A 20,307-nucleotide genomic window follows, 5' to 3' on the forward strand; every position below is an offset into this window, starting at 1 on the left:
GACTTAGTGCTCCAATCCATCCAACATATGTGTAAGCTCGGAGGAGGTTTGGTGACTGCAATCAATTTGCATTGTGTCAAAACATAGAGGCATGTAAGACTTTCAGGACAGAATGTCTTGAGGACCGTAGTTGGGAAATGCTGCATTGCAGGGTGTGTTCATGGGCAACAGTCTTTCTTCTAGAGCAAAACACCCAATGTCTGTGTGTAGAGTCATAGTCAATAAATTATAACATACACCCTAATGAGTCTTGATTCTCAGATTAAAAAGTAGCTTTTGAAAAAGTAACCTTTAATCAGTTATTAAAGATATCTTTCCTAAAAAAACAAAAAAACAAAAAAAACATTTATTTATTTATTTTTAGAAATAATTTGTTGGATATATGGATAATGTGTGTTATTGGTCTGATGCAATATTCTGATGTTAGTTGTGAGAAATCATAACAGAAATAAAGGCTCGTAATTAATCTATAAAATCTCTTCCATTTAGTGATTAAGTTTCTACAATAAAGAGGCTTGTGAATAATATTCTGATTCATTCAATGGGTTTGTATAAGTGGAACGCCATGGGAACAGGAAGTGGACGGGAACCCATGCAACAGGTTAGCAAAAGTGGAATTTGATTGCAAAATAAATAACATGAGGTGTGAAGACAGATGCGGACTGAAGCAATCTGAATATGTCGTTCCTGCAGTTCCAGTTTACCTAAGAATTTTAAATGGTTCTGAACTTGTGGTGTGAGTAACATTTCCTGTTGTAGTTGTAAGAAACGTTTTGGCATCAGCCATTTAACACTATTAGGCTCGTAAATTTTCTAAGATAAACAGCAATGAAAAGTTAAACAACAGAGATAATGAAAAACACAAGTGGTTCATATACACTTGCTAAAGTTTCAACTCCTGTGTTTTGGCAAACAATGGCCGTTAGTGAATTCATCAGTGGATGCAATTCTTGCTCAGTCTCTTTCTCACTATTGAAACATGAACACTCATCCCAGTTGAGGTCTGCAATTCTTTGACGTACTATGGTGCATTGTTGAAGAAGTTTCAGTAACCTGGAAACTCCTATGAAGGTTCACCACTGTTCAACATGTTCCATTGTTGAAAACGGCTCTGACAGGGGTTCAAAGGTCCAAAGTCTTATAAATGGCTAACCCTTTCCAGACTGATACATGTAATTGCTGAGAGAATTTGACCTACTTCAGAATGGTTCCATTCAACAAAATTCTTGATTCTAGGTTGGGCAGTGTGTTGCCACAGAAATTGAACCTGTTTGAAGTGGAAATCTTCCATGATCATTCTTCAGATGTTTCATCATAGCTTAAGATTTGTTTTCTTCTCATAGCTCGTACTGTACATAGTTCTTATCTCTTTGAGTGTAACACAAACATTCTTTCTCTCTCTTTGTCTCTCTTTTCTTAACACCATCTGTGCATGAATGGGTGAATGGTTGAATGTAGTACTGAGTCCTTAGATTTAATAAAGTGCTAAACAAATGCAGGACCTGAGTGAGACTCTCCTACCAACTTCACGAGCTCTTTCACTTTTATTTTAAGGTACATTTAGTACCAATATATGTTAATCTCTGGGATAAAGATCGAGTCTCCTTACTTTAGACTGTTCATCCTGCATCTAAAAACATTACATAGCAGTTCTTCCTCCAGGTCAGCGGGGGCGCTGCTGCGCTCAGCGAGACCGGAGCTCGGTGTAAAGCTGGTTGGTTGGCACGGGCTGGTTGGTCGGTCGGTTCATGGTAGCCATGGCTCGATTTGCTGCGCTACTGCTGTTACCGGTTCTCATTGAATCCGTCGTTTCAATTTCTTTCTTTTTACCGGTCAACTCTAGAAAATGCTTACGAGAGGAGATCCATAAAGACGTCCTGGTTACGGGGGAGTATGAAATCAGCGAGCAGGCGAACACCAAAACTAACCTGAAGGTGAGCATATACTGGGGGCCGTTGACGCCTAAACACAGTTCAAATAAAACCAAAATGGCTTTTTATTGTTATATATCAGTAGCAAAGAGAAGTAGCTGCGACACAGTGGGATAGTTTATTCTTGTAAGTTTAATTTGAAGGGCTGAAGGACTTTAGTCAGTGACAACTGTTGTTAGCATTGCTGCTAAGGTAGGCCCGAAAAACTCGTCTTCCTGGTTTTACAGTCAGCTAGCTAGCTAATGCTCTGTCAATGTTTTCTCACTTATTGGTTTTGATATAATTTGCTTGTTGTATAAACTCTGATTACTTTGACGCCAGCCGTAAAACCCATTGTCAGTGTTTGCTCTGCATTATTTAGTTATATTTACAGTATTTATGTAGGTGTCATAGTCTCCGCTGTGTAGCTGTTACACGTCACTCTTACAGACTGCTCAGACACATACACGTCAGATTTAGTTTGTGTGTAATATTCACATGAACCAGGCCTTGGGAAATTTTGATTTATATTAATGGCCCATAATGGCGTCTGCAACCACACTTTTTATGTTTTCTTAAATCTAAAAATATATTTTAAAAAGCCAACAGCTGTCAAGATTAGAATTTGTATGCTGTAAAACTAGAAATCAGGGATGATATCTCAAATCTATTTTATTTTCCCATCTTCATCATAGTTGAAAGTAAAAAGTGTTTGTTTTTTCAGTCTGGAAACACAAACGCAAATGGAATATTCTGGGAGGTACTTTATGAATTCATTAAAGGTCATATTTGGGTCATTAGCTTGCATGAATGCATGGATTGGAATAATCCTGAATTTTCTGTTTTGATTCTAAACAACTTTCTGCACATTTTTTATTTGATTGTTTCTTCATATGTTAATGAACATGTTTAAGCAGAATGCTTTTTTAAAATGTATTATAATCTGTGCTAACAGTAATGCATTTAGTGTGCCAGATGGTGGTTTGCAAACTTTTTCAAGTGTCACATTATAGTATGACCCATTCAAATTCACAGTCGAAGGGGCAGCAGACTAACACCTCAAATATGTGACTGCAACAAAGTTAACAGCTGGTTGCTTCCAAAGTTGAAAAAGTCTTAAATACTCATTGTAGTCAGTATCTGCTGAATATGATGGATTTCAGACTATTTATTAACATGAATGTATTCTCCTGAATTTAGTATTTCAGTACAGATGATTTAATATTGATTTTATCAGTGGTGAGTGAGGTAATAAACCTCTGACCTCCTCCTGTTGACAAAAGTGTTGCTCTTATTCTATCAGCAACAGAAGATGTTAAAAATACTAAGGAAAATAAAAGGCTGCAAAATACAAAAGAAATAGTTGAGCGTTCTGAACGTTGTTAGACAACCTAAAAGATTCACACAGTTCTGTTAATCTGCAATCTTTAATCAAATTAAAAAAACATATTTAGAATTTGTGTGTCACTGTACACACGTACAGTGAGATTAAAGTCAGCGACAACAGTGCAAACAATGCAGAAAATATGTACAATATAAATATGGTGACATTTACATTATTAACAATATTAAATCAGGTAAATGTATATACACATATAACCACCATAATTAGTTTTCTTTTATTGAAAATAATTAATTTAAAAAGGATTTTTCAAACTACTCCAAAAATGTTGGCTATGTTCTGCCAGAATGTCTAAATGTTTGTTGTTGTAACTTTGTAGATCACTGACTCTTCCAGCCACACTCTTTACTCGAAGGAAGATGCAACAAAAGGAAAGTTTGCCTTCACCACAGAGGACTACGACATGTTTGAGGTTTGCTTTGAAAGCAAATCACCCATGGGTAAGCAAAATCGCAAAGCAATTAAAAGCTTATCAGAGGAATCTAATCAAAATGCAGTCCTATATTTGATTGTATTGTGAATCCCTCATATTATTCTTAATAATCTGGAGACATTTTTGACGTATTTAAATCCTCAAAAGTTCAGATAAATATAACTTTTTTTTGTTTTTGTTTTTTTTTTTTTAGTTTACTGAGAATGTTAATTGTCCTTTGCAAAATAAGCAGTCACAATGTTTAATTTCAATTCTGTGAAAATCCGCAGGAACAGGAAGAGTGCCTGACCAGCTGGTCAATCTGGACATGAAGCATGGTGTCGAGGCCAAAAACTACGAAGAGGTAAAGTGTCAGGAGACTGAAATCTGTGCTTCCTGATGTCGAATAAACCCGATCCAAATTGTAGATAAAATGTCTTGCGTACGCTCCCAGTACTCTTACAGATGGGATTTTTACTCCCAAATGTGCTTGAAATATGCCAGCGTGAATATTTCTACTCAGATTTTAGTGCTGTGTTCAACTATCAAGTTGGTTGAGTTAGAAAAATAGTACAAAGACGGAGGCGTTTTGAAATGAGTGTAAAAGTTAGTTTGCTTCCTTTGTACAAACAGTTGCGTGGGTGTCTTTTGTCAACATTGTGAAAATGACGTTTTTAAGAAACGGCAAGTAAACCTAAAAATTGAAATGGTGCCATGACAAAAATAATAAACACGGACTTTACATAAAAGTGGGAATCTGCTGTTGGGCCGTCTTAGGATCCATCTGCGTCAGGTGATTCTTAATGGATTCAAAAAGGAAGAAACACGTCGCTCGTAGCTGAGAATCGCCTTTCTCTGCCCACACATGTTGTGCAAACATTACATACTGTTCAGCTGAATGGCGCGTCGGTGGATATTCACAGTTGAACTTGAAGAGGGCATTCCTGTCTGTTGGAGGAAGGGCGGAGCTGGTGTTACGCATGTATTAACTTACATAATGCTTGAATAAATTTGCAACCTGTTCAGTAGGGGGTGTACTTGAAAGAGAAGAAAAATGTCGTTACACAATGCTGTCTGCGTGGCAGACACAATCTGTGCTGTGAAACTTTTTTTTCCCTTTTCCTCCTGATTATCAACTTTTCTTTCTGACTGCACAGGATTTCATTGATTTCAAAGGCTGTGTTTGATTAATTTAGCTCATTAAGGGGGGGATGAGGGTTTTTTTTTATTCTTTCTTGTGTCTTCAGTCAAGTGAATAAAATGTTTGCCGTGCCAGATCTGATAAGCTTTTGATCTTTCCGTGTAACTTGGATCACGTCTTCTGGACAGGAAAACGCTACGTAACCATTTTTCCCTTTTATAACTCGGGAACTTTATTAAGATTTTCCTCAAACTTTGCCCCCAACAGTACAGTAGCTTCAGTGCCCATCACTCAACCGAGCACGGACCGATCTGATGTTTGAACACAACGTTGGTAAATTTTGTTCACCAAACTGAGTGACTGAATGAGATGTTCCTTTTCTCCAAAGCAACAAATATTTAATGTTCCACGATAACCCACATGTGTATCAGCACAGAGTGTGGGTGCATTCCTAGAATGTTTTGCAAGATTTGTTGACTTATGATAATATCTTCATGTACAAGTACGGTTTTCCACAAATATTTCCGGTCAGCGTTCCCCTGACCTCTGCTCTGATAAATCTGTTATACAGAAGGAAACTGGCAGAATGAAGGTCGTAATATGTCGTGAAGCATATAGTTGGTACAAGCAGGGAGTCCAAGACTAAGAATCTCTGATTCCTCAAGTTTTGTTATCTGAATTTGTTTTACTTTAAACCTTCCAGGGTTAGTGTTGTCTGTTATCAAATTGTGCTCTGTAATCCCTCAGATGAATGGGAAGGGGAGGAAACTCCATATATAGTAACAAATAAAGGTTTCGCGCCACTCCTCAGTTCATTGTCTTGCCTCCAAGGAATCGAGACGTTCTTATCATATTCTCAAGTGGGCTTGAGCAATAATTATTACAGTGTCTTTATTGTGGCTATTTTAGATGTTTCCAACAGGAAGAGAAAGGCAAACAACACCATCAAATTAAGTTGAAAGTATATATAATTTAAATCTATTAAGGGATCTTACTCAAGTTAGTTTTATAATTAATGTAGGTTTTATGTTTTTAAAATTTGAATATTGGCCTTTAATTTTCTAAACCTTTCAGAACTGCTGTTGTTTTGTTCATGATCAAAATCTCCCTTTTCAGCCTCCGTTTGAATAATGTTGGTGTTCAAATCTAAGTGAAAGGGAAAGCCTAGCAAATATTTGCCCTATTTGTGATTTTTAGCTCAAGAGTGACACCTGCTGGACTGAGCATTCAACAATTTCAAATGTTTTGTGTTCCGCTTTATTTTGGAATGCCAACATTTTATTTAGAGGTTTTATAAGCTTTCTGTTTCTCTTATTTTATTTTATTTAATTTTTTTGTCCCTCCAGATTGCAAAGGTGGAAAAACTGAAGCCTCTGGAGGTTGAGCTCAGGCGACTGGAAGATCTGTCTGAGTCCATTGTCAATGACTTTGCTTACATGAAGAAGAGAGAAGAGGAAATGCGGGATACCAATGGTACGCCAACACAGTACTTACACAGATTCGTACTTTTGCGCAATTGCATAATACGTATGTAAAATGAACATACTAGCTGGTGACTCTTCTGCCTCTGAAAGCGGCTCTTCCTAACTTAGGATAATAATTATGTGAAAAAAAATGTTTCTAATAAAGGAAGGTTTTTAAACTTCTCATCTTAGATCTGTTGTAGCAGATTGAGCCTAGTGGTTTTTAAGTCAGTTACTTCATAATTACAAATTTTGATTTAGTTGTTTTGAATTTGACTGACTGCTTTTCTGCCGTTTTAAAAAATATGAAAATGACTGAGGAGTGAATTCTTAAAAGTAAACTTATTTTTTCTTTAATCTAAAAATAGAAATACAATTAATCAGTTTTCACATTAAAACTAACTTCAATGCAATGTATATTTGTGAAACCGAGAAGGTTTAAGAAAGTTTTGTGGCTTTAGACAAATGTTATTTTATTGGGCAGGAATTGCTCTTTGAACTGAAAAGGCTGTTGATGCCTAATCTGAAAGCTAGATGGTTTTTAATTTATTGCAGGGATAGCAAGAATTTCTTACTGCCCAATAACACTAGCGTTTTTAATTTCTCCACAGAGTCTACAAACACACGCGTGTTGTACTTCAGTGTGTTCTCCATGTGTTGTCTCATCGGCCTGGCCACGTGGCAGGTCTTCTACCTGCGGCGCTTCTTCAAGGCAAAGAAGCTGATCGAGTAGATCGACTCATCCGGCTGCTTCCCTCGAGGGACGCTGCCTCCCAGTCAGCAAACACATCCCAGCAATCCACTCTCCTTGGACTAGCTTCAACAAAACAAGCGGGGTTTAGGGGGCTCAACATCTAGTTTTCAAAGCTCTGAGAGTATCCATGTTTCCAGGAAAATAAGATTTACCTGCTTGTTTAGTAGTTGGAAACATGAAAAACCTGTAGGGAGAAATGCTTTGTCAAACATGGGAGAGAGAAATTTCTTTCTACACTGTTTTTGAATGTTACAGCTGACTGAATAAGATGGATTTTGTTTTTCCATCAACCCTTTGAAAAGTTGGTTTCTTTTTATTTCTGAGCTCGGTCTGAGTGGATGTGCCACAAGTGAATGTCTGCCCTTCTGTTAATGTACACATTATTTACAAGGCCACATAAACTAAACACATTTTTATTAAGTGAAGGCTTTAAGAAACATGGTGGGTTGTTCCTTTAAGACAATTGGAACCACTGAACTTCTGTGTTGTCACTTAAACTACATATATGTTCGGTAGCTAAAATTAACTGTCTTTAGTTTGTTTTCATATTGTAATTACCACCTAGATGCTTCTACTGGTATCTTTCTTTTGATTTTGCGGGGCGGGTGGGAGTTGAGTTTTCAGATTGATGTTCTCAATTATAAATTCTCTTTAAATTTTCGCATGTTCAGATGTTCTTTTGTTTTTGAACATCCATTAAAAGTATCGAGGAACCAATATTCTTATATTCAAGCGATTCCTCTTTCCCCTCTTTAATGTATTTATGCAATCTTTCTTGTCGAAATGCAGTTGTTGGCGACTGTGACGGGAATTGAACAATTATCCAAACGTGCACCCTTTTGCTTTAAACTGGCAACTCCAAGTTACAGCATATCACCTCCCAGTACCAGAACCTGCTGATCCATCCAGTGTTCCTATTTTCATTCAAGTGTTTGAGGCTGGGGTCATGTGAATATGGGTGGTTTCAGATATTAATGTTTTTGTTTTGGTTCTTTTTTTTTTTTTTGACAGGAAATGTTGAAGGCTGTCCTGGTACATTTTTAACAATGAACATGCGCATGGAGCGTAGTCAATTTTTATGTTGACTGGCAAATTTTGTAAATTTGTGTTGGGCTTTTATTCAATAAAATATTGGATGGATTTACATGAGTTATTTTGTAGTTTAATCTATATTTTTGAAGGGGAGAAATATACATTTTTGTATCAGAAAGTGGCTCAGGGTTAAAATACATATATGAACCAAATTTCAACCAATAAAACGACGAATAAAAACTTCGACAGAAAAACTGATAGGCGACTCGGTGTTGTACCCAAAACAGCGCCCCCTGCTGTGAAAAGAACTGTCATATTTGCAGCTTAAACATTTCATTTCCAATAAATCTGTGAAAATTAAACAAGCTTGCCAACAGACTTTAAGATTTTACTACTATTAAGAGTATATTTATGTACTTATTTTTAAATGGGGTATACGGATTATTTAATGGCGGCCACTGTAGAAAGCATGTCACTTTGACACTTGCTCAGCTGGTCTACAGTCGCAGAATGTGCAAATATCAAAATAAAGCTAACTACAGATGGTGGAAAACAAACGATTTTTGCTTTCGCCCTTTAGTCGGTTTTATTGGTGAAAACAAGTGCTATAATAAAGGGAGACAGACGGAACACTTTTTTTGCTACAACACCGGATGTTCTTTACAAGTACTTCCTGGTCAACATTAACAGTAGAAACTTGCAGTCTTCTTTTTCTGACGGTTCGTTGATTTAGAAAACAACTATGCCGGGCCCCGACAAAGAAACCGACCTGACTGAGCGGGTTGAAGCCTTTCTGTCCGACCTGAAGCGCGGAGGGAGCGGGGCGGGACCTCTGCGGGGCTCGGCGGAGACTGCCCGAGAAACGACCGCACTGCTTCGCAAGATTACAGCCCAGGCTCGGTGGAGTAGCGCAGGTTCTTCTCCTCACTTGATTTATTTTGACAACCTCTGATAATAATAATAATAATAATAATAATAATAATAATAATAATGCAGAGGACTATATTACTGTGAAATTGGCTCTATTGTTGTTGTAATGTGTGTGTGTAGTTTGTTATAATCTGTGAACATCTCAGACATCTGCTGTAACATCTGTGAAATCGTTGAAATAGGGCGAGTTACGTCATGGTTTCTTATTTGTGTACGTTTACTAAATTGAGCAACATTTTTGCCACATTTTTTTTTATAAATATACTAGTTAAAAAACTAATAAGTAATTTCTCTACAATGTTATAACAAAATGAAAAGGGGCGATTTAGGGCAGAGGTGTAATTAAAGCAACAATATAGTAACAGCTACTACGTATATTAAAACGTTTTTTTTTTTTGTTGATTGCTGCTTTTAGGTGATCTGATGGAAATAATACGGAAAGAAGGGAGGAGAATGACGGCCGCCCAGCCGTCAGAAACCACAGTGGGTAACATGATCAGGAGGGTCCTGAAGATCATTAGAGAGGAGTACGCCAGGTGAGGACAGACAGCTGCGGAGACAGATATGTTCATGCACTGGGAACGTAAGACAAAAAGACAACATCAAGTAAAACAGTGCTGTTTGTAGCACATGAAATATCCCAACTTATCACATCACTGTGAAATGAGTATTTTTCCATATGCAGTAATGACAAAAGAAAAATAAACCTCAATTCTAAGATTTTATGAATCAGAATATATGACATATGATTGTTTGTTCATCACGTTCTACTAGATTTTCTAGATATTTAGTCAAATTCTTAATTTAATATAGTGAATATTTTGTCAAAGTCAAAATGGAAAGCTTGTGGACAGACTAAGGTACCACTCACTGCTTAAGTAGGATTAAAGAGAAAAAATGGGTACTAAAAACTGCTAATAACACATTAATAACCGTCAATCCAAATTTAGACAATGTAGTGCTTAGAGAATTAGCAAAAACCCCAATACCTGCATTTCAGACCCTGTAAAGTTTAAATATTAGAGACTTCTGATAAATGCAGTTGTAGAAAATTCTGAATCATAAGACGACTTTCCACGTTAGCCTCAACTTATTTTTAATTAAATATTTTTAACAATCTAATAACACATTTTTTGCATAGCTAAGACTGCACTTACCTCATGTAGATTTGCCTCTACTTTGTCTTTGTGTTTCCTTTTATGGAAGCACTGTTTCTCAATGTTCATTCTGCAGAGTGTAACGAAAGTGTTTGAATCAGAAGTCCACATGCTACTTTAGCAAAAGGGTTCACCTTCAAAATATGCTTGGCACCCTAGAGTCACAAGAAAAAAATAAAACTGTTAAAAAATTGACCTGATGTAAAACTGTTGAGATTTTCCTCCTCAGGTCTCGAGGGAGCAGCGAAGAGGCAGACCAGCAGGAGTCCCTCCACAAGCTGCTGACCTCTGGAGGACTCTGCGAGGAGAACTTCAGGCAGCATTTTGCTCCCCTCAAAGCAAATGTCATTGAGGCCATCAACGAGCTTCTCACTGAGCTGGGTAAGATGGTGGAGCTGGTTTTACAGAACTGAACTACCCACAGCTGAAACCCACAGTGCTGCTTACTCACTGATGTTCTCTAAAAATCTCTGCGGCCTTCACAGAACACCCGCATTTATGCAGTTTTTTTTTTTTTTTTTTTTTTGTGGTAGCAGAGTGGAGGGGTCTGTATTTGTATCCGGGTTTGTATGGGTGCTTGGGATCCTTGAAAATGCTCCAATTTCAATTTGGTGTTTTCAAGATTTTGAAAATGCTTGATTTCTGTATCAAGTCCTTGATGGTGCTTGATATTCAGTCTTTTGTAATAAAGTGTAATATAACATTTTATTAAAGACCTGCAGTTGGAAAGCATTATTTATAGTTGAAACCAGATATTTTCATAGATCTAATAAAAAAAAAAATAGATACATATTTTTCACTGTCTAAAGTTAAATCAGACTAAACTTATTTTGTTTCAGATCAGTTAGAATTGCCAAACTTATTTCTATGTGCTAAATACTGAAAAACATAGCAAAAAAAAAAAAAGAGATTTTTTCTGACTTTCTTTGTATACTGTTTTTAAGCATTTATTTTGATTAGGAACATAATTTACTTTAACATTATTTATTTGGATTGCTTAAACGTAAAAACTATTACTCCTAATAAGATGGAGTAACTTATTGATCTCTTATATTTTATACATTATACATTAAACAAAATGAACGAAATCATTTACCTTGTCCCTGCTGTAGGATGCTACCACAAAAAATTATTAACATTATTAAATTATAATCATACAGTAATGTGTTGCTTTTATCTCCAAAGTGTGGTGCTGTAAACGTTTGAAAACTTACCTTGGAAATGCTTGAATTTCACTGTGGGAAAAGCGGAACAAAGAAACTGGAGAAAATATGATATTTTGTCTATAAGTTTAAAGAGATTTTCTTTTTCCTTTTGCAGAAGGAACAACAGATAACATCTCCATGCAGGCCCTGGAGCACATCCACTCCAACGAGGTCATCATGACCATCGGGCGCTCCCGCACGGTGGAGGCATTCCTGAGGGACGCTGCACGTAAACGCAAGTTTCATGTCATCGTTGCGGAGTGTGCCCCCTTCTGTCAGGTATTATGAAGTACATCGAAAAGAGCTTGGAAAGCAAAGGTTTACCTACTAGAACGCTCACGAAAAACCTTCACTTTTCAACAGGGACACGAAATGGCCACCAACCTATCCAAAGCTGGCATTGAAACAACGGTGATTGCCGACGCTGCAATATTTGCGGTCATGTCCCGGGTCAATAAGGTATTTATCTTCACAGAAGACTCGCTCCATATTAAGGCGGTGTAATTTAACTTGTTTGACGATCTGGTTGGCAGGTCATCATCGGAACGCAGACCGTTCTAGCCAACGGCGGTTTGAGGGCTGTGAACGGTACGCACACTCTCGCCTTGGCCGCCAAGCATCACTCGACGCCTCTTATCGTCTGTGCCCCCATGTTCAAGCTATCGCCCCAGGTAGGAAAACACTAGTTAACAAACGTCTAATAAAAAAAAAAAAATCTTTTAAACACAAATAATAAAAGAAATACTTTCTCTCCTTAGTTCCCAAACGAGGAGGACACTTTCCATAAATTTGTCTCCCCACATGAAGTCCTCCCTTTCACTGAAGGTACACCCTCACCGATTTACTTTACAAGTTAAGCGTTTATCTTTGGTAGAATATTATGTTAATATGCTAATTGTATACGTTTCAGGTGAGATCCTCTCTAAGGTCAACGTGCACTGCCCGGTGTTTGACTACGTTCCTCCAGAACTCATCACACTGTTCATCTCTAACATTGGAGGACACGCGCCTTCATATATCTACCGACTGATGAGTGAACTGTACCACCCAGAGGATCACGAGCTTTAATTTGTGTTGCTAATAAATAAATTTAACTTAACCTGTTTTGTGTCCATTACTTATCTTAATAAGAAAAGAAAAAAAAAAACTAAAGTAGTTTTAGATATTGTTGATTCAGTGTATAAGCTGCTAAACAGAAGATGAAAAGTATTGAACTCTTGACTTCTAATGATTTTTCAGCGTCTCTTCAAGTTGCTTGCATAAATGGACTCTATTTAAAATTACAATTTTGAAGAATGTCTACAAGTGAAAACGTTAATCAAATGTTTACTTGGGGTTGCTTGTAACAAAACAATCAAACTATTTTTAAATAAGGTGGCATCTCAAGGCAGTGGGTTGGATTGACTTTTATTAATGGGTAGAGTAAATTTGTATCATCCTCATTTTGATTTAAAATACTGTAGATTTCTCTAGCTGCAGTGTAAGAGGTTATGCAGGTGGTTGGTGTAGTATGAGATGTCTTCCAGAAGGAGGCGGTGTTGGACAAGAATCCCATATGCCTTTTTGGAGGATTTTGTTGAAACAAGAAGCTAGAATGAGTGTTAAAGCAGATTTCAGATACCAAAACATGAATGTTAGTGTGACAGTAGTGTATTGCTGAGTATAAAAAGACTGGGTCTCACTGTGTTGCTCAGGCTGAACTGCAGCATCTATTCACAGGGGCGATCCCACTACTGAGCAGTACGGGGGATTTGACCTGCTCCGTTCCCGACCTGGGCCGGTTCACCCCTCCTTAGAAGACCTGGTGGTCCAAGGCTCCCCCAGGAACACCATATCTATACTGAACTTAGTGTGGACCCCCACTTAACATAGCCCCACTGCAGCTCAGAGCTCCTGAGCTCAAGCAATCCTCCAGCCTCAGCCTCCAGGTAGCTTGGATTACAGGTGAGAGCCACCTCACCCGGCGACAAGCAGCTGATCAGACCAGTAAATGAAAATTACAGTTCGATTTTAAAATCTAAAAAAATATGTCCCTTTTTAAAGTTCATTTTTTATGGAGGACTGAAATTTTGCACTCAACGCTTTCCCTCTTGGTTGTACATTTTATAGGAACTGGCAGTACAAGGAATACAATCCAATTTATTCTGCTGAATCTTGGAAAAGAGTAAAATAAGTAAATTAAACAGACATGGGGATCCAGATCTTATGGCAATTGGATTTTTTTTCTCACTTTTTTGCATGATGTGGTAGAAATGCTTATGGGCAAGAACAAAACAGGAGACAGATACATGTAAAATACATACAGTATCTATATAAATATATCTATAATGGAAAAATGTAAATATATATATTTAAAAAAAGGATAATTTCTTTTGTTTAAATCATAATTTAAGTTGTGATCTGAATGTTAAATTATAAAAAGTTCTCCTTTTTAAATGAAATAGCATACTTAATTTATACCTTTTATCATGTCAGTGTTAATCCTCCAGCTATGGTTTTCGAAGCTGCTAAAAGATGACTTGAGAAACCAACATTGTTGCCGACATGTTTTTGTCAGTGAAATAATCATTCAATTTATTCTGACATCTAGATGCAGAAACATAAAATTGACTCTGAACGGCAGTTTTTTGTGTTTGTTTTCTTTAGATTATGGTAGTAAAACTATAATTTCACAGAATCCTTTCTGAGGAGTTTTTAGTATTTTTAAAAAAAAGTCATATTTGACTGGTTGTGTTTCAGCAGAAGAGCAAATAAGAGCCCTGCACTGTTATAAGCTTTAATATCATGTCAGCAGCTGATGTAAATAATCTTGTTCTCAGGGAGAGATCGGAATCTATAAAAGGAAGTCTTTTTCCTCACCCGATTCATAAAAAGGTTAATATTGAGCCTACAAAGCTGCCTGTTAAAAAAAAACAAACAAGAAATGACAACGTGAAATAAATAGAAACATTGTTGAGTCTTTAATATCTGGAGCACATGTGCAGAAACTCGCTTTTCATCTTACAAAACAATTCATACAAATCAGTCAAAACAACACAATAAAAGAACATAATTAACGGTTACATTTACTAATGACGCTCCAGAAACACAAGAAGAAGAAGAACATCATCTTCCACAGCTTGATAGTTGACCATCAGACTCTCTGGGGTTTAATTAGCTGGAAAAGAAAAATTATTTTTAGTGCATGCAGCAAATTTACATAAAATTAACTCCACAATAATTATCGACATGGCAACGTTACTGAAACTCATCAAGACGGGCGTTAACCGTTTCAGGTGAAAACGAGAGATATGTGCAAAAACAGATTAATCTCATTAGTTTGGTTGAGGAGAATCAGTTTGTCAAAGGCTAAAAACATTCTAATTTATGCGAGAAAATACTTTGAGACGTTCCTCTACGGTTCACCTGCTCTGTCTTTCGTCCACTTCAGGGCGTGTCTCGGAGGCACAGCTGTAGTTGGATGGTAGAAAGTGCATCCCGCTCGTTTGCACTGAGTCGCAAAACGACAGGGCTGCAGCGGAACGGAAACAAGTCAGAGCTGCTCGGTTTGAATGCAAAAATAGCTGACAATGTGGTTAATGGCCTCTGTGCTGAGCTGCTACCTTTGGATGATAAAACGGACAATCCACCTTCTTGCATTCTGGGAAGAAGCGACACACAGTCGCACTCGAACTTTGCTGCACAACTGTAAGAACAAGTTACAAACGATAAGTAGCAAGAAGTTGCTACGGCAATAAAAGGCGCATGTTTTAATACTCATGCAGCTACAGCTGTGGCTTTTATTCCTTTTAATATCAGATCACATTGGAATCTCACTGGCTATTACATGTTCAAACAAAAAAAAAAAAAAATGTCTTAACGCTAAGTTTATAGGCGTTACTTGTTTAACGTACCTGGTCTGAGTGGTGGAGCAACAGTGCCTCTGCGGCTGACGTGAGTGAAGGGACAGTCTGGCTTCGTGCAGCGAGCGTCATATTTACAGTTAGGATGCACAAACAGGCATTTGTCTCCAAACTTGCAATTTGGAAAAGTCCTGAAAAACAAAGACAAAAAAAACAAAAAAAAACACAACAGTCAATCAGCTGTCAATATACCTTCAATGCCTTGGTAATTTAACTTTTTTCTACTAAAGCCACTCACTTGCACTGCGCCGTCGGGTGATGGTAAACACACTCATCTCCACTTTTGCAGACGGGCCAGAACTTGCAGCGCTCCATAACTTTCTGCTTCTTCATCGGAACGTCGTCTTCGTCTGCCACGTCCACGTCCATCCTCCCATCTGTAAATGAACGACGTAAAGAAAGTGTTACGTGTGTCAATCACGTTTTTACCCACGATGGCATCATCCCCCCCCCCCCCCCCCCTTCACACACACCTTCAGATGGTGTGACCACTCCCTGCAACCTGTCCAGGACGCTGACTTTAGACTCTCTGTAGACGTGGCCGGCTGCCTCTGTAGCCTTTGAGAGCGGCCTCACGTCGTCCAGCTCCATGTCTCCGTCCGTAAGGTTGCCCAGCGGGCTCGGTACTCCGTCTAATGTCACGATGAACTTTGGACTCGAGGTGTCAACGCCCTCTCTGTAAGCGTGACCACAGAAAGCAAGCGGAGTCATCAGAGACAGCAAAAACATACACATTAACCAAACAGAAACATTTAATGCCTTGTAAAAAAAAAAAATAGTCACAATTCTTGAACTTTTTCGTCTCGTAATGAGCTCGTGCTCTGTGCATACCTGGCCTGGACGGTGCGGGGCAAAGCTGGCGGCTGGACTTGTTGCTGACTTCGGGCAGACGCTTCCTCTATGACCGGCCGACTCATTATGAAGGAGCGCGTATCGGAGCTCTTCGGCTCACAGCCAGCAGGGGCTTCGGCGCCTGGTTCAAAAAAAAAAACAACAAACAAACGTGGAAATAAACTTCGTGGGTGGGTTTTACATTTTATCCTTTGTTCCCTGTTTAATTAGAACAAACGAAAACTTTTTTAGAAATTTTGCATTTTGAAGCATGCTTTATTTCTTAGACGTCTGCTAAAATCAGGATTTTGAAATAAATAATTCCTTGGAAGTCAGTATATTTACATCCACACTAAGTGACCAAACATATGTAATATTTGGTCTGAAAGTTGTAGACAAAAGAGTTGGACATTGGTCTTCTCTGCAAATCAAGCATCACCTACCATATTCACGCTGCTGTCTTGCGTCGCTGCCGTCCAGCTGAAGACGCGACGCCAATGATCTCGCTGGAGTTGGAAGAACGAAACAACAGAAATAAATCACTTAAGTCAATGACACGGACGAGCGGCTGTTGGGTTCCTGCGTACTTGTTGTTCTGGAGGCGGGCTGGTCGCCGGCGGCGTATGCCTCCGCCCTGGGCGCCAGGCTGTGCAGGTTTTGCATCAGTTGGAGGGCTGCGGTCATCTCTTCGCTGCTGGCCAAGCGCGTACGGGGCGCCACAGGAACAGTCTGTCTCTGCAGGACTGCGGGGGGGGGTTCGGGTAGGAGAGCAGAGATTAGATTTGAAATTGCTGCTTTGAAGTAAGAAAGATTTAGACTGCAGCAAGCCCCAAACTTTCTAAGCAATGTTTCAAATAATTAGTTACTAGTTTGTATAGCTAGTGATAATGGAATGCTGGTACGGTGTGTTTGACGCGTGGCTGACGGGAACATACTCGGGGGATAGGACGTAGTTTTGGTGATCGAGTCCTGAGCCTCAGAGATGGCCTTCAGTATCAGATTCCTGTTGGCTTGCTTGGCTGGTGGGAGAGTCGGTCTGAAACAGTTAAACACCCACCAGGAAAAAAAAAAAAAAAGTTACAATCCAGGAAAGAATGCAGATGATTTAAGCTTCACACACACACAGGGACATTTTTAGAAGATTTAACAAAACATAATGCTTAGTTGTGTTTTTTCCGTCCTAAAATAAAGAGAGAAATATTTTTAAATGACATTCAGAGATAGCAAGACTGACTTTCGTTCTGGTTTGGAGGGAAGGGAGACTCTGCTGGAGAGGCTGCGGCTGCCGAAACCCGCGTCGTCGTCGTCGTCGTCTTCTGCATCGTCGCTGTCTTCGTCATCGGCTCGGTTCACTCGAACAACAGAACTTGCCACGGGAGCTTTTCTCTTTCGGGACATCTCTTCTTGCTGTACAAAGGAGGAACGTGGGCATTACTAAGAACAAGACTAGATGCTGGTCAGAGACGTCCGCCTAGCAGCTGAACATCACAGGCAAAACAAAAGAAACAAACAAAGGTGTCACCATTGATTTCTCTACAGTTATTTTATGATAGATATAAAAATGAAGAACTTAAATGTGAGAACTGGGTCATTTATTGTCGTCGGACCCAATTTTAATTAGCTGCGTCTAAGAAAAGTACAATTTGGTGCAAATGGCACAATATCATGAGGTTGTCCCACTATTTTTCTGAGGTTTTTAATTGAGACAGTTTAAAATGACGTGCATCGTAAACGTATCGTACCGCAATAGAAGGAAAAACCCAAATTTGGACATTTTTTTTCTATTTTTTTCCTTCAAATTTGGTCCAGCAATGATTAATTGGAACAGTAGCCCTTAAGGACCAGAATCCAGAATCGCAGACCCCTGATCAACAGGTTCAGTGGTTAAAAACAGACTATTTTGTCTAAATGTTCAACACAAGACTCGTGGTAAATGAAGGCGTTGATTCCAACTATTTTGGGAATTTCAGATATTTAATTGGAAGAAATACAAAAAAATGGGGCAAACATTACCAAAAAAAAAACAAACTTAAAAGCTAAAACCTATTAAAATATTTAAATAATCTGAAGAAATCAAAAATAAGCAAGATATCCTAACACATTTGAAGCAAAACATAAAGAATTTAAACATCTTTTGAAAAGCATCGTAATAAAAAAAAAACCTCCCTGTACCTTGCTCAGCCCGGTTCTGGATGCCTTGCTGCTTCTGCCGTCCTGCTGCCTCATGCTTGAGGATCCCTCGGGGGGCCGACACATCTCCAGAGAGCTGACAGACGTAAACTTGCTCTGACCGGGTCTGTAGATCTCAAGGGTCGGCCGACTAGCACCGCGGGTGCGACCGTTTCCCATTTCTACAGGTTCCTCCGCAATTAGATCGTCGTCCATCTCAGGTTTGATATCGATGACGGCTTCCGAGGGGAGCGGCTCGGTGTGAGGCTTAATAGTCGAGGTATGTCGCGAGAAACCTTTCCCCAGCATCCCTTTCCTGATAAGAAACAAGCATCAGTATTATATTACTTGGAAAAACCGTTTGTAGACAAACTATGTATATCAAAGCATTCCAGGTACCTGCTGTCGTAAGCAGAACTAGACACAGGTGCTTCCATCCTATCGGTCCGCGAGCTGGACACTGCCAGCAGCTTCAAGTTTTCTGCTCTGCCATTTTCATCAATACACGGCTTCCCGTACACGGTAACAGAGTCGGACTGCAGATGCCTTAGAGATGATGGTGGCTCTAAAAAACAAACAAACAACAACAACAACAAAAAAAAAGAAACAAAGAATCAGAAACGCGATAAAACATCAGATCATGGTTAGCAAAGTACAGAAAAAACTACTTCAGCAGAAGTTTCTCACCTCCAGCGACCGATCGTAGTTTCTCCAGGACACCATGCAGCCTAGAGAAGGTAAATTTAATGTTATGATAGAAAGAAACACAGAGTGAACTCAGAAAGCAAGAACTTCATTTTGATCATACCAAGTGGTAAACTTAATTGTGTTGTTTCCCAGGAACAGGGAGAGATCTTCAGTCATCTGCTGGGAGGTTTTCTTGTTTGCCACCATCACCATAATGTAGTCAGGAAGCTCTTCATCTGCAGGAGAAAAATAAACATTAAAGAAATGTTCCAAATTTCAGCAGCGTGTGTCCCATGCATTTCGCTTGTTTCATGAGCTTACCAATATAAGCACCGAGCTCCTGGAGCTTGCTTTTTATAGCAGCCTGAAAGACAACAAACCGACAGATCAAATAGCGTTAGCGACGTAAAGTATGGATAGCATATTAGCTACCCTGATTCCATTTTCAAATGGTAAAACTTTAGAAAAATATTCCGAGGTTTACAAAAAAAGCAAAGCAAATTAAACAGCTCAAACATACTAAGCTGAACTGCAAACAGGGCCACATAACCAACCCTGCGCACAAAAAAACTGATTTCTAGACTCGTTGAAGCTAACAAGCTAAAGAGCTAGCAGCGGCTCGGTTTTATTTTTATAAACATGGCGGACTGTTCAAACGCAATATCCACAGCTACTCACTCTTATTTTCTTGCTTATTTCAGTTCCGATCTCCATGCCTCTTGTTTATTCAAGCAAACAATATTTCAAAAAGAGGGAACTGTTTTAATAACACATGCAACACGAAACAGCTAGGGACAGATGTGACGTAGAATCACGTGATTACCAAGCGGAACCGAGAGGACACGAGTTTAATCGATCCTCAGTTTTGCTCAACTTTTATGCTTTGAACTTAAGAAAAGATTATTATTATTATTATTATTATTTTTTTTTATTTTTTTTTATTATTTTAATTTTAATTTTTTTAATGTCTTTCACTGTCCCACTGTCCCAACGAGAATATGTAGGTTTTGCCTGGACTGAATAAAAATACAGTAAATAAACAAATGAAAACCAAAGATGCTTTCAAATGCAATAAAACTTAATCAAATAAAAAAAATTTCAAAAACAAGTCAGCAAAAAACTGATATGTTGTGGCAAGGGTAAAAAAGCAAACACTGAAACAAAAAAAAGAGAGGCAAATCATCCGGCAACCACTAGATGGCGCAAGAGACTGCTCAAGACAACATTTGATTTCTGAATGCAGAAAATTGCTATTTACAATAGTTAAATCGTCTATAACGTGAAGGTGTTTGACAATAAAATAAGACAACTT

The 20,307-nt window shown here is 38.6% G+C and overlaps 3 protein-coding genes across 3 annotated transcripts; 2 read left to right on the plus strand and 1 right to left on the minus strand.

The window, feature by feature from the left end:
* Nucleotides 1–1,691: 1,691 nt before the first annotated feature.
* tmed10 (transmembrane p24 trafficking protein 10) lies at nt 1,692–8,231 on the plus strand. The gene is made up of 5 exons (XM_007552906.2): nt 1,692–1,934; nt 3,632–3,752; nt 4,015–4,088; nt 6,212–6,338; nt 6,940–8,231. Exons 1-5 carry the CDS (start codon nt 1,749–1,751, stop codon nt 7,059–7,061), a joined length of 630 nt encoding a protein of 209 aa, XP_007552968.1. The 5' UTR covers nt 1,692–1,748; the 3' UTR covers nt 7,062–8,231.
* A 533-nt stretch (nt 8,232–8,764) lies between these two features.
* eif2b2 (eukaryotic translation initiation factor 2B, subunit 2 beta) lies at nt 8,765–12,505 on the plus strand. The gene is made up of 8 exons (XM_007552907.2): nt 8,765–9,028; nt 9,460–9,580; nt 10,431–10,582; nt 11,522–11,685; nt 11,770–11,865; nt 11,940–12,077; nt 12,165–12,231; nt 12,317–12,505. The coding sequence occupies exons 1-8, from the start codon at nt 8,857–8,859 to the stop codon at nt 12,472–12,474; spliced, it is 1,068 nt and encodes a 355-aa protein (XP_007552969.1). The 5' UTR covers nt 8,765–8,856; the 3' UTR covers nt 12,475–12,505.
* Nucleotides 12,506–14,343: 1,838 nt separating this feature from the next.
* zc3h14 (zinc finger CCCH-type containing 14) lies at nt 14,344–19,833 on the minus strand. The gene is made up of 17 exons (XM_007552908.2): nt 19,674–19,833; nt 19,317–19,359; nt 19,117–19,231; nt 18,996–19,036; nt 18,708–18,873; nt 18,312–18,624; nt 17,374–17,546; nt 17,075–17,175; nt 16,727–16,882; nt 16,583–16,645; nt 16,140–16,281; nt 15,782–15,984; nt 15,547–15,685; nt 15,300–15,439; nt 15,009–15,091; nt 14,812–14,917; nt 14,344–14,563 (listed from the first exon to the last, which is right to left on the minus strand). Exons 1-17 carry the CDS (start codon nt 19,707–19,709, stop codon nt 14,556–14,558), a joined length of 2,028 nt encoding a protein of 675 aa, XP_007552970.1. The 5' UTR covers nt 19,710–19,833; the 3' UTR covers nt 14,344–14,555.
* Nucleotides 19,834–20,307: the final 474 nt, after the last annotated feature.

Source organism: Poecilia formosa, unplaced genomic scaffold (genome assembly GCF_000485575.1).
Source record: "Poecilia formosa unplaced genomic scaffold, Poecilia_formosa-5.1.2 Scaffold53, whole genome shotgun sequence".
NCBI classification, from domain to species: Eukaryota; Metazoa; Chordata; class Actinopteri; order Cyprinodontiformes; family Poeciliidae; genus Poecilia; species Poecilia formosa.

Excerpts from the sequence above, each read along its gene's own strand:
- tmed10 (XM_007552906.2), top strand. The coding sequence starts at position 1,749 with ATGGTAGCCATGGCTCGATTTGCTGCGCTACTGCTGTTACCGGTTCTC. Across the intron at positions 3,753-4,014 it reads TGAAAGCAAATCACCCATGG|GAACAGGAAGAGTGCCTGAC; the intron begins GTAAGCAAAATC and ends GAAAATCCGCAG. Across the intron at positions 6,339-6,939 it reads GGAAATGCGGGATACCAATG|AGTCTACAAACACACGCGTG; the intron begins GTACGCCAACAC and ends ATTTCTCCACAG.
- eif2b2 (XM_007552907.2), top strand. The coding sequence starts at position 8,857 with ATGCCGGGCCCCGACAAAGAAACCGACCTGACTGAGCGGGTTGAAGCC. Across the intron at positions 11,686-11,769 it reads AGTGTGCCCCCTTCTGTCAG|GGACACGAAATGGCCACCAA; the intron begins GTATTATGAAGT and ends ACTTTTCAACAG. Across the intron at positions 12,078-12,164 it reads TGTTCAAGCTATCGCCCCAG|TTCCCAAACGAGGAGGACAC; the intron begins GTAGGAAAACAC and ends TTCTCTCCTTAG.
- zc3h14 (XM_007552908.2), bottom strand. The coding sequence starts at position 19,709 with ATGGAGATCGGAACTGAAATAAGCAAGAAAATAAGA. Across the intron at positions 18,625-18,707 it reads AGTTCTGCTTACGACAGCAG|GAAAGGGATGCTGGGGAAAG; the intron begins GTACCTGGAATG and ends GTTTCTTATCAG. Across the intron at positions 16,646-16,726 it reads GCCCGCCTCCAGAACAACAA|CGAGATCATTGGCGTCGCGT; the intron begins GTACGCAGGAAC and ends TTCCAACTCCAG.